Source organism: Odontesthes bonariensis, chromosome 23 (assembly GCF_027942865.1).
Source record: "Odontesthes bonariensis isolate fOdoBon6 chromosome 23, fOdoBon6.hap1, whole genome shotgun sequence".
NCBI classification, from domain to species: domain Eukaryota; kingdom Metazoa; phylum Chordata; class Actinopteri; order Atheriniformes; family Atherinopsidae; genus Odontesthes; species Odontesthes bonariensis.
In genome coordinates this window covers 27,220,864-27,234,669 of record NC_134528.1, presented here as the reverse complement: position 1 = coordinate 27,234,669, position 13,806 = coordinate 27,220,864, and the positions used below count along the sequence as shown (strand labels likewise).

The 13,806-nt window shown below is 41.2% G+C and overlaps 1 protein-coding gene across 3 annotated transcripts in view; it reads right to left on the bottom strand.

Moving 5' to 3' along the window:
• Window positions 1-13,560, bottom strand: part of tmem94 (transmembrane protein 94) — a 67,172-nt gene extending 53,612 nt beyond the window's left edge. For all 3 annotated transcript variants that reach the window (XM_075457023.1, XM_075457024.1, XM_075457025.1), the window contains exons 1-2: window positions 13,450-13,560; window positions 11,007-11,389 (exon numbers count right to left, since the gene is read on the bottom strand). In XM_075457023.1, coding sequence (XP_075313138.1) covers window positions 11,007-11,030 — 24 coding nt within the window. In that variant the 5' untranslated portion in view covers window positions 11,031-11,389; window positions 13,450-13,560. The remainder of the gene's footprint in view (window positions 1-11,006; window positions 11,390-13,449) is intronic.
• Between the last annotated feature and the right edge of the window lie 246 nt (window positions 13,561-13,806).

Here is a 13,806-nt window from a genome sequence, read left to right as displayed (position 1 = left end):
GATTACCTGAGCCATCCCTATTCAAGGTAAACACAAGAAACTTGTGCTAACGAAAAAATAAATAAATAAATAAAGGACCAGACTCAGTGAGTAATTCCCTGTACTCCCTATATAGATCTGCTCCTCACACCACAACAACCATCTTTTTACAGCCACAAGCTACCTCAGCCTCTCACCAACTGCACACCAGTCACAGCGGGGTGGGGATGCAAACCCTGGTTCGGGTAGGGGGAGAAATAAAAGAGGTAAGACAAGCGGGAATGGGATTCAAACCCTGGTTCGGGTAGAGGGTAATGAAAGTATAGAAGGTGCCAGAGGTGGAGGCAGGACAAGACACACTAGCAGATTCAGCAGACAAACTCACCTAAACAGTCCTATAATCACTAAAAATACCAACAAAAACAAAGCCATACAACTCACTCTCACCAACTGCACACCAGTCACAGCGGGGTGGGGATGCAAACCCTGGTTCGGGTAGGGGGAGAAATAAAAGAGGTAAGATAGGCGGGAATGGGATTCAAACCCTGGTTCGGGTAGGGGGTAATGAAAGTATAGAGGGTGCCAGAGGTGGAGGCAGAACAAGACACACTAGCAGACACACTATCAGATTCAACAGACCTAACTATAAGCTTTATAAAAAAGGAAAGTTTTAAGCCTGGTCTTAAAAGTGGAAAGGGTGTCTGCTTCCCGGACATTTACTGGCAGCTTATTCCACAATAGAGGGGCCTGATAACTGAAGGCTCTGCCTCCCATTCTACTTTTAGAAACTCTGGGAACCTCAAGTAAACCTTCAGTTTGGGAACGAAGTGCTCTGTTAGGAAAATATCTTACAATGAGATCTTTAAGATATGATGGAGCTCGGTCATTAAGAGCTTTATATGTAAGGAGAAGAATCTTAAATTCTATTCTGAATTTAACAGGGAGCCAATGAAGAGAAGGTAAAACTGGAGAAATATGATCTCTCCTGTTAGTTCTCGTCAAAACTCTGGCTGCAGCATTTTGGATCAACTGAAGGCTTTTCAGAGAATATGTGGGACAGCCCAATAATAAAGAATTACAGTAATCCAATCTTGAAGTAACAAATGCATGGACTAGTTTTTCTGCATCACTCTGAGACAAGATGTTCCTGATTTTAACAATATTACAAAGATGAAAGAAGGCAGTCCTAGAAACCTGTTTTATATGCGAGTCAAATGATAAGTTCTGGTCAAAAATAACTCCAAGGTTCCTCACTGTAGAACTAGAAGCCAAGGAAATACCATCTAGAGCAGGGGTCTTCAACGTTTTTCAGGCCAGGGACCCCCAAACTTATGGAGAGTTGGAGCAGGGACCCCCCTACTATTTATATGGCATACAATTGTGTTTTATATTTAACGGGACCTAGTGCCGTGTATAAACCTAGCTACTCTGTTATTGTACATTCAATATTAAGCTATTCAAATAATACACAGGTTAATATATTCATGTTTTTATTTTAAACATGTGCAAGGTACAGGGTGGCCGTGCCACTGCCATTTATAAACAAACATCTTGCATACAACACTGAGCTATTCAAATAATCCACAGATTTTAACTTTAAACATGCATGTAGATGGGACAATGAATCCTCAAACCATCTGTGGATGGCACACGTTTGCACACAATTTGTGAGAAAAAACTGTTTGAAAATTTTTATTTTTTTATTTATTTTTTTTTTTTTAAATCGTCTAATCAACCAAAGATTTCGCGACCCCCCTGCAGTACCTCCACGGACCCCCTGGGGGTCGCGGACCCCCTGTTGAAGACCTCTGATCTAGAGTAACTATATAGCTAGACAATTTCTCCCTGAAACGCTCAGGTCCAAAGATAACGACTTCAGTTTTGTCTGAATTTAGAAGCAGACAGTTCTGAGTCAAAAGATCACGCTATGTACATCAACAAAGAATGCCAAGTCTTTATAATGAGGGGACAAGCTGTTCATTTGCATGATGTATACAGACAGTTTCCATTACATAATAATACTGATTTAAAACAGGAGAATTAACACTGCATTTCATTTTTAGGTCTGCTGTCTTATGACTTTATGTTGGTTGTGAGTTAAGGCTGATTCATACTCGGCGCAAACGCGCAACTGTTCTGGCTCGAGAACCATTAATGACGTCATCGAAAGCACCAGCCCCTTCACAGTTCCTTCAGCTCATAAGCGCAGTTTGCGCCGAGTATGCGTCACATTTGCAGTTCTCTCCAGACCAGCGGGCGTCACTGTTGAGGAAACAAGCTGAAAAGCATACGAAGAAAGCATACACAATGCCACCTGTGGTGTCACGTCAGCAGAGGCTGGCACATCTGATGCGGAATGAATTTACTCTGGGTGTAGAACTGTATATGTATCTCAGAGCTAAGCGGCTGCGGCAAAAACAGAAGAGAAGGTGGAATGTTCGTCCTTTGCACCAGAACAGAGAAGAGACTGGTGAGTTCTTTGTCCTTGTTCTGCCAATGAGGACGATGGACGAGCAGAAGCACTTTGGGTACTTCCGAAAGTGTTCATTTTTTGTTTTTCTTGGTCAGCTGTTTCCGGTTGAGCGCGCGCGAAGTCAGAAAAAAAGTTGTGTGCGCGACCTTGCGCCGCGCGAGGATTTTCTAGCTTGCGAAGGGGGGCGTGGCGGAATTTTGGGACACGTGACTGTTTGCGCCATTTGCGACCAGCTAGTATGAGCGAGGTTGCGCCGAGTATGAATCAGCCTTTAAGCAGCTGCCTTCTGGACCTTGAAGCTCAATGTTGTTCCAGTGTCAACAATTCTGACTACCTTGATTAATTTATCTATTCAAATGATTATAAATGATGACGATATATATCAACACTTTAATATTTAATATACTGATACTGTATATCTCTTTAGTAATATACTATTTCTAGTGACTGGGGTGTGAGAGCCAGGGATGCTCTGGAGGGTCCCAAGGGATGGACAATAAAATGGAAAAGACCTTAGTAATTCAGCTCATTCCTGCCTGGATCTGCAGACACTTAAATTGAAGAATCCAGTGCTGGTGAGTTTGGGTAGACTTTATTTTCATTATCATCATCATCAACAGCAGCAGTAGTAGTTTACACTATATTGCCAAAAGCATTTGCTCATCTGCCTTTACACGCACAATGAACTTAAAGTCAAAGTCAAATTTATTTATATAGCACATTTCATGTACAAAACAATTCAAAGTGCTTTACATAAAATAAAAGCATTGCAGCGGGGAGTGTAAGAAGCATTAAAAATACATAAAAGAATATAAAGAGAAACAAATAAAATAATTCAAATGAATTAAAAAAAGTTCACCGCCAGAGCTGTGTGTCACTCGGAATCTGGGCGAGAAGATTCTGTAGGAACAGATTGCGTGAAGACGTGGGGATCTTATACTGGGGCGTGCACCCTACATCATCACATGGTCACACGTGACTTTGTTGGTACAATAATTCGACCTGCACATATGTGAGATGGAGATTTCCAGTGCTGAAAGCACCGCCCTCTGGCCCTCATCCAGAATTCATAGAACCGTAGTTACATCCGTAACTCTCGTTTTGAAAGCTTCAGGAAGTCCTTGATTTCAGGCAGCAGCTCCGTAAATCTGGCCAAAATTTACCTCTGCTTAACCACCTAACATCAGGTCTGTGTGCTCAGCATCATTCTCCTCCAAGTAAGCACGGAAAAGCCTTCTCTGCAGACTACCTAACTGAACACACATCTTCATTGCAATATCCATCACTTCTTGCATATTTAAAATCTTTCCACACAACGCTTGCTGGTGAATTATACAATGATAATTCAGGAAATCCGGGAAAGATTCAATGTCTTTGCACAGTGCAATGAACCCACGGGTGCGGCCCAACATAGCAGGCGCCCCATCAGTTGTGATGGAGATCAGCTTGAAGAGCGGCAGTTTTGTCTCGCTAACAAATCCCATGAAGGCATTGAAAATATCCTCACCTCTGGTGTGTCCTTTTAATGGCAACATGGTGAGTAGCTCTTCCTTGGTGCTCATGTCTTCAAAAACCATCCTGATGAAAACACACAATTGTGCCACATCCACCATATCAGTCGACTCGTCAAATTGGAGTGAAAAGCCCTCACACGCCAATATCCTTCCTCAGTTGCACTTCCACATCCACTTCCTCACATCGCCTTGTGGTAGTATTGCGGGAGAGTTGCACTTCTTTAATGGCATTCATGATCTCTATTTAATTTTTAAAGTCGTCAAAAAGGCTATCCGCTGTCTCGAGAAAGGCTTCCTTCACAATTTCGCCGTCTTTGAACGGCTTTTTGTGTTTAGCAAGGACGTGACTGACTCCATAGGAAGCAATAGTTGCGGCCTTACCCTGGGTCTTCTGTTTGGTGAAGACTGACTGCCGTACTGCAAGCTGTGCTTTCAAATCCCGCACTTTTGTGGCGCGTTAAGGCGTTTTTGCGGGGAAATCTCTCTTGTAGCTCCCGTGTAATGCCGCTCCAGATTCCATTTCTTTACCAACGCCACCGTTCCATTGCAAATCAAACACACTGGCTTTGAATGAGAATAAACAAAAAAATAATCTTCTTCCCATTCTGAGTTAAAATGGTAGGTCTTGGCGCGTTTCACCTCAGCCATGTTTACCTTTAGGAGTGGTAACCGCTCTGATCGCAGGAATGGGGGTCTTTCATTAATAATATTATCATTAGTGTTGTTGTTATTAATAACTGCTCTGCTTACTCATGGGTGACGTGCTTGTTTCCTGACGTTTCCATAGCGATAGAGGTGCGCCAGAGAAATTTATATTTTAATTTCTTTTCAGTGTGAGAATTATTTTTTTCATTTTTTTCCTACACCCCTCGCGGTCGACTTGGAACCAGTCCAAGATCGTACTGTTGTAGACGGTGAAGCACGTGGTGAATAGGACTTTGTGTTCTGTGCATGCTCAAGATTTTTTCCCGGGGTCGTGACCCGGAAGTCGGCAGAGACGATATTACTGTTGTTGTCACCTCCGTCGGAAAGAAACAAACAATGCGATGGAGAATGCGCCGTTGTACATTGCGTTAAGCGTGCAATAAGCATGCTCATCACAAACGGAATGTAGAGGGACGTAGCTTCATCTTTCTCTTCGTTTGCCATCTTTCTTGAATGCCTGAGTTTGTTGTTGGTGGTGAAGAGGTCAACCGGAAGTGGCTCTATTACCACTAGTTGAAATGGGTACAGCGCCACCTATCGCACCAGGGTATGACATGCTTTGTGCCAATGATTCCATTTATTCACCCCCATATATAGTTGGATAATTGCCCTTGCCCAAATAAAGAGCATAATCCAACTATAGCTATAATCGAATTAATCTCAGAATGTAGACCCACTCATGAGTACTGACTCATGTTCACATTTTCACCGATTGTATGCTTGGATGAAGCGATCTCTCCATACTTCAAGTGCTATGCTCGGTAAGCCGGGACCTTCGGTCGCATCACTTGCCAAAGCACTACCAAGGTATGAGGGCCTTTATCGCTGCTTGCAGCTTTAATTTACTATTACTCTTCTGACTGATTCATTCATTCATTAAATGCATGACAGTGTCACTGAATTATAAGCTGGCCATGCCAAAATCCATCTGAAACGAAGTTTTCAAAAATAGAATAGAAAAATACTTTATTCATCCCCCAATGGGGGAAATTCAAATTAGTCAAGAAGCTCAAAAAAATTATAAATATTTACAATGATTGTATATTAGCAACAACAATACCAATTCTAATAAAAAATACTACTAATTACTACTACTACTACTACTAATAATAATAATAATAATAATAATAAATGACTAAATAAATAAATCAATAAAAAAAAAAATTAAAAAAAATCAATCAATCAATCAATTTGAGAAGAACTCAGCAGTCACTGTTAAAAAGCCTTATGGCTGTGGGAACAAAGGACCTCCTGAACCTCTCAGTCCTGCAGTGCAGAGAGATGAGCCTCTCACTGCAGCTGCAGTGAAAGGAAAAAAAAACACTTTTTTCATGTTCTGTTTAAACCTAAAAGCTAATGCTATTCACTTTAGTATGATTAAACTGAACTGAACCAAATGATGCTTTATAATTTCCCTTTTGCGATCAATAGAGTTGCACTATAAAAACAAAGTTAAACTATTTATCAATCATTATAAAAAGTCATTGTGTAGGGCCACTGCAGCAAATAGGAGTAAGCCTTAACAAAGTTATAGGGACCCTCGGTCACGTCACTAACATAAAGTTATAGGCTTACTTATATGAAATGCAGGCTAAAAAGAAAAAAAAAAACCACACGCAAGGAGACCCAACTAAAGCAAAAAAAAAAAAAAAAAAACCAGGGCCTAAAAATATTTAAAGCCTCCTTCAATGAACTTGTGTCAAAGCTATGTGCCTTTTGTAACTGACCAGATCGAGTTTACAATTGTCACAATGAGTGGGATTGGTCACCATCTAACAACAACCTACAGATTTCAATAAAGAACTGAATGTGATACTGAAAGTGTCAATGTAAACATTAATATATCGCCAACTTTAATGACGTCCGTGCTTAAAGCTAATTTTAATCAGAAAAATTCAATATCAGACATCAGATAAAAACCATAAAAGCCAGGTGTAAGATATAACAAACGGAAGTGTTTTTAGTGTTGTCCAATATGAAGATGGGAGATGGGGTTGGACATTCCAGAGACTTCTTCAAATTTGAAGCATTTCTTGAACTAAGTGAAATGCTCAGTTTGGCTGTGGCTACCACCCTTCCACTGCTACAGAATTAAACATTCTGGCAACTATGGCAACTTCCCACTTCTCTTAACTAATGCTGTCATAATAAATAAATTAATCATTGAACCATAAAAATAAGCGGGTAATGAAACTGAAACGTACAACATAAAAAGCCTGCTTGACTGCGCTACATTGATGTCAAGAGGGAGGCAGGCTCTAATGTTTTTGATTGTATTCTTCCAAGTAGCAATGAACTTTCACTGCCAGAATTTAGCCCTCTGAGCCTTATTCCCTAACTGATAGATAAACAAACAAATAAATGATGCTCATGGAGTCATAACTACTGAGAGTTTAAGGAATACATGGCTCAACAGAGAGAGGACTCCAAGCATTTTCATACCAGCATAGTCCAGGGGTCTCTCTTTGATTGGGTGGGGAATGCTGAAAGATTTCACACTTTCATTTGGTTTGGTTTGCTTTCACACTGCAGTTTTGAAAATGTACCAAACCGCCTGGACAAAGTCACACAGTTACAACAGCTGCTCGTTTGCGGCGGTATTACCCACAACGAGCACTGACCTGGGCTGAAAAAAGCATGAGGAAGAAGATAACCTGGCCAGGACCAAAACGGAACTCCATCCCCTTCAGCTGGCTGTTAAAAAAAAACAATGGAGCAACACGAAATTCATGTAGTCTCGGAGTTTGTTTTTACTTTGGTGTTAAAACGTAATTGCCTTTTTTAAAAGAAGCTGCCCAGAATGAGCAGTATGCGAGGCAGCGAGCTATCCATCATGTTGTTCTGTACATGTCACTTCCTCCCTTTGGTTCACTTGCCTTTCTTTGGTTTGCTAGATGGGCCATTTCCATTTCCAACTGTAAACTAACCACACAAGGGTTTATTTGCAAGCGAACCGAGACCAACATTTTCAGGTGGGCCAGAGTTCGCTTATTTGGTCAGCACCAGAGTTCAGATGAGCTTTCACACCTGCCCAAACAAAGTGGACTATCTAAGGAAACAAACTCTGGTCCGTTTAAAGTGGATCAAACAGTTCTGGTGCGAAAGCGTGAACCTTAGTCACCCTGACTACAGTGCTAAAAAGAAAACCTGGGATTTTTCTTTTTTTTTTAAATCATCAATAGCCCCTTTCACACTGCGACCCGCTACCTTAGCGGGTCCAAATTGCACCTTCGACCCGCGTCGAGCAATGTGAACGCTTGGCGTGTCAGGGTGACCCGTGTCGCCTGAAGCCGAGTTCAGGGGGAGTTGCCTAGTGGCAGTCACACGAAACGCATAAAATGCTGGGCGTGTACAATGACGTAGGCACAGGCCATGCACCGGAGGTAGGGTGAAATACACCTGTCTGAATCAAATTTTTCAAACAAACGATGGCGGGACACCTTGAGAACTCGTTTTTGCAATGCAGTTCATGGAGATGTTACTTTACGGTGCGTCTTGCTGCGTGGGAAACCGAGCTCTCCCATCTTTCTCGCCAGCCCTTCCAGCAGATGTCCATCTTTCACCGTCCCCGACATGTGGCGGTAAATAACGTCCTCTGCTCGGGGGCTGAGGAGCTCGCGGACCTCCTTGTCTCCCCAGTTGGCCATATTAAAAAATGTCTCGAACTTGATGTAGGCTAAAACAGAGTAAAACTTGTCCTCACCTGTCGCTGTTGTTCTGAATCAGCTGTCCATTCTGTCTTTTAAACTCCTCACGTCACGCCCACGTCCGACCCGCGTCGATTGTGTTCACATCAAACTCGGCTCGGCAAAAAGACCAGGGTCCGACGCGGGTCGAAAGGCGAGTCGAGTTGACGCGGCAGCCCGGGTCGGCAGTGTGAACGCAACAGCGGACACGCTAAATTCGCGAATTAAACGCGGGTTATTCGGCAGTGTGAAAGGGGCTAGTGATGGCTTAATAAAGGGCTTTCTTGTATGTTATCAAACTACTCTTGCAAACTAAGTGAGACTCTTCTAAAGTGGAATGGCATTTTCTTTCCAGCTTCTTTGTAGTCTGCTTTAAAGCGAAAAAATCTATGAATGGAGCCTTTCTCTTCGAAAAGATCATCTTTTTCAGAGGGGAACATTGTTCAATTTTGTATGCATTTAGGGTTGTCGCGATGTCAATAAGACAATCAAGTTGTGCATGACTTAAGTTTAGGCAACTATCCTTTGTCGTATTGGCACTTAACAGTAAAGAGAATGATAATAGAATTGATTCTTTGAATTTGGCAAAAGCTTTTTTGACAGACACCAACTATATATACATTTCTTCTCAGACACTGTGTAGTCAAGTTACGTACACTCAAAGGTTACCAGAAAAATAGTCAAAAATACAGGGTTACGAGGGAATACTATTAATTATTCACTCTCAATGCCATACGTTAGTACTAGATCAAGGATATGATAAGAGAGTGAGTAGGTCTTTGAAAACTTTGAGAAAATCCAAATGAACCTAATATAGACTTAAAGTTCATATTTAGGCTGTCATTTTCGACATCTACATGAATATCAAAGTCACCCACTACAATGACTTTATCTGTACTCAGCACTAACTGACATTAAAAAAAATATGAGAATTTAGACATAAACTCAGAACAAGGGCCAGGTTGACGATACACTATAAACAGAAGAGGCTTTTGTGATTTCCACTTTGGATGAGAAAAACAGTTAGGGATTCAAAAGAGCTAAAACTACTCTAGGTTCTCGGACTGATCAGTAACCCTGATTTTAAGATAGCTGCCACTTCTCCTCCCTTTCTATGGTTCAAGGGCTGTAGTTCCTCCAAGCTGGCACAAGTTTGAGTCTCGGCCAGCCCAAGTTTGAGTCCCTGCCTGCCCAAGTTTGAGTCTCGGGCCAGCCCAAGTTTGAGTCTCGGGCCAGCACAAGTTTGAGTCTCGGGCCAGCCCAAGTTTGAGTCTCGGGCCAGCACAAGTTTGAGTCTCGGGCCAGCCCAAGTTTGAATCCCCGGCCAGCCCAAGTTTGAGTCCCGGGACAGCCCAAGTTTGAGTCCCGGCCTGCCCAAGTTTGAGTCCCTGCCCGGCCGCCCAAGTTTGAGTCCCGGCCTGTGGCCCTTTGCTGCATGTCTGCCCCCACCACTTTTTCTGCCCCCTTTCCTGTCTACCTACTGTCAAATAAAAGTCACTAGTGCACAAAAAATCTTGACACAAAAAAAATGATGAAGGTCTTGGACACCGTCATTATGTTTTTTTTTGTTTTTTTCAGGGGTTAGCAGCAAGTGGGACGCTGCAGAGAAGAGTTTAAGACTACAACTCTGCATCCTGGTCTCAACCCTTCGATAGCAACAAATTCCAGGTCCATTATTCTCAGTCAAAAGTCCTTGCATGTCCAGCTAGACCAAGTGCTAGCAAAAGCCGCCAACAACATCAACAACAACAGTTTAGTTAAGGTTATCACAATGTGGTCACACATACACTGCGCAGCAACATCAAGCCAATGTGCTTGCACCAAACAAAACTAGTTCCCTCCAGATCCCAATCTGTGAAGGCAGAAACAAGAGATGCAAGCCACCACACCTTCAGTCCTGAATCGCTTGGCCTGAAGCTTAGGTTGTAAGGTTTCCTTATTTTTTCAGACCATTTTTCGAACACTTCATGGAAATTAAAACAAAATAGTGTCATAACAAGATAAAGGTCATATAAACTATTTGGTGTCCAATAGTTTAATGATAATTAAATTTTAGCCTTCAGCCCCTTCTTGGGGCCTTCAGGATAAGTAAGGATAAGTTACTAGTGGCACGACCAGTTCAATGTTACCTGCTCTTCTTGTGTTGTTTTGCTTTTTTGTTTAGTTTGGTTTTTTTTTCTTCTTATGCAGTGATTTTAGTGTGTATACTGAATTTTTTTTGGTTATTCCCCATTTTAATTTTGATTTTATTTTGGCCATCAAAAATATAAGAACTATTTTTTTTCCACAGTTGCAAGTCTATCTTCAACTATTTACTTGTGTATATTCTGTATGCAGCTGATGGATGTAGTAACATGTTGAAATTCCTTCCTGAATTTTTGCGAGTCAGAATTTTTAAATCCACCATCTCTCTTTTCCAAAGCTCCAAATTGACAATAAGCCAGAGCCACCATTCTGGGTTGATAACCAAAGGTTTCCGCAGTATTTAAGCGATAAATTGAGTTTTCTTTACAAAGCTGAGAGAAAATGTCTCCCTCCAGAGAATGACAAAAAACTATGGAGCAGATTGATGTCTAAGGTTTTATCTTTTCAATAACCTGCTACCCCACATTCTCATACGAAGATGCTGAGTTCTGCAACCAAACTAACCTGCTTCTTGTCCTGTGTGTCCATGGCAACCACTCCACATGCTCTGCTCCTCAACAGGCCAGTGCAAACTAGCAAAGACCTGTCAGTGCCACCCTGCAACTTCCAAATGTTACATGGATACTCCCAACATAGGACTCTCAGCTGGATCCCTCTGAAGCCACCACCTGTGGAGGCTACACATTAAGTGGCTCAGATACAGACAGTAGAAGCTGGAGAAGGCAACACGATAACACCTCTTGTCCTGCCACTTCAGCTAGTGTGACAGGAGACACATCGACACCTGCGAGGACCAGCAAAGATGAAGGGCACTCTGGGATATGACGCTCTTGATTGAAGAATTTATTGCTGCACAAAGATCCTCTTCAGGGCAACCATGTAGACGTCTGTGGACAAATGACATGAAAAATCTGAAGATAATATTTATATTAGCCCCGTTGATAATTAGCATCAATGCTTTTATTTTGTATGATGTCAGCAAGAACACCCAATGTTAACATAAGAGCTGTATGGAAAAGTACAGTATTTTCCGGACTATAAGTCGCACTTTTTTTTTTTTTTTTCCCATAGTTTGGGTGGTCCTGCGACTTATATATCAAAATATATATAATTTAACATCTTTTGTAAATGTTAATTCATACTGACTGACATGAAACAAGGAGTAAACATTGCCATCTACAGCCGCGAGAGGATGCTCTAGGCTTGTGACAACTGGATTCTGCTGCTCCTGTACCACTGAAAAAATTAACTGAAACATTAACTCAAAGACAACTGAGAAAGACTGAACAACAAACAAAGTGCCACCAAAAAGAAAATCCTATTCTGCAGATTAGAAACTGCAGGTAATAAACAAAAACGGTAATAGAGCAGCAGTAAGAAAGTTTTACAACTCGATTCTTTAGGGCAGGGGTGGCCAACCGGTCAGAGACTAAGAGCCGCATTTTTTACTGTGTTACCACAAAGAGCCACATTATTTTTGAAAAATGACCGAATTCTCTCCGTTCCATCCGTCTGTTCTTGACTCGCTCTCGTCTTGGTCACGTGACGCTTCAACGCTGATATTAAACCCATGAACCGAGCAAAATGAGTCAAAAACAGGCGTGTTTGGAAAGCTTCTTCCAAGTGAGGAGACATTAGAAGAGGCTGTGACCACTAAGAAAGGCATGTTTAAGCGTTACCATAGCGACCAGAGAGCGTTAGGAGGCAGAGAGGATGTTACGTCAGGAGGACGCTGCTAATAAAGTTACATACAAGTACACAGTGGATTAAAGTTTATTATTATATTTACTAAATACCACAGAGTCTGTGTTAGTTGTATTATTTTATTTTGTAGTATTTATCCACCACACCTGAAAGGCCTATCTGTGAAAACATTGTCTGACATTAAACCGGTCCATGGAGCAAAAAAGGTTGGAGACCGCTGCCATATTAAACTAAAATTTTGATATGAACATAAGAGCCGCATGAAACCAGACAAAGAGCCGCAGGTTGGCCACCCCTGCTTTAGGCCATAACATACAACAGAGAATGACACATTTGCTTTATATAATGAGAGTTTTATTGAATATCTAAAAAAGTATAAATCCATGGGAAGCACTACAAAAAATGATCTGCATCTGCTTAGCTTCACTTGTGAAAACAATATAACAAAGCCCATGCACCTCTCAAATGTTGCTTCTTAAAGTCATGAAAGAATCCTTAAAGGCCAGGGTTTCAAGATTCCATTTCATAGTATCTCGTAAAAGAACTGTACAGATATGAAGGATCCCTTGGAGAACATAATCCTTTATTCTCTGAAATTTCAAGGATGTATTCCTTGCTGTTCTCAAATCACCCAGAATCCTAAGACAATGTAGGGAAAAGATGCACCAAGGTTGGCAAAATATGCACAGAAAGTTCCAGTTTGTTTTCACATTATTCGTTGCGACAGTAAAGGTTTCTGTAAATGACAGCGAAGTATAAAGTGCCAGTATGAATGGCTGTTAAGTCGTCAGCTGACTGAAAATATCAACATTAACAATGAACTGTCAACTAATAAGTGTATAATCAACATGGATCTGCCAAAGTCATAAAATAGATTTGAAAGCTATTTAGGACTTAGCGCTACCTACAATCTTTATAGCTTTGAAATAGTGCAACATGTCAGTGCACATAACAGTCAAAATGAAAAGATTGTGGAAACTTCCAGTTGACGTGCTTCTGCTATATTAGAAAACTTAAAAGAGAAAAAAAAAAAACATCGCAAGCCATGCTTGTTGTATCTTGTATGTTCCCATTACAACCACAAGCTAAAATAAAAATTCAAGACAAGTTGGCTAGCATAACAGCTGAACGCCACCATCTCATTATGTTAAAAGCAGACGCGAGGCTTCGAACAATCTCGTTTTATAGTGATGTAATTTGTGCTGAAAAAAAAAAGAAACAGTAATTGTCTGTAAGAACTCACCTTTCGCTAGTCTAGTTCAATGTTGACATCTTCTTAACAGTATGTAATAACGTATTTGAAAATATAGGCAGCTTCTATGAGTTCATAGTAGGGCAGCCATATTGGAGAGCGCGGTTTCTTTTTCTTCATGTTGATTATGGGGATGTAGCAAACTACTCTGTGCATAACCGCCCCCTTTGGTCTGGAGTATTTATTGCAAGGGCCTAGAAACATCAAGTCCAAATATACACATATGCCGGTATGTATATATATAAACACACACACAAATATATATATATATATATATAAAAACACACATATGTGTATGTGTGTGGAAACTGCCTAAGAAATACAACTAATTCTCCATGTCTGAGATAC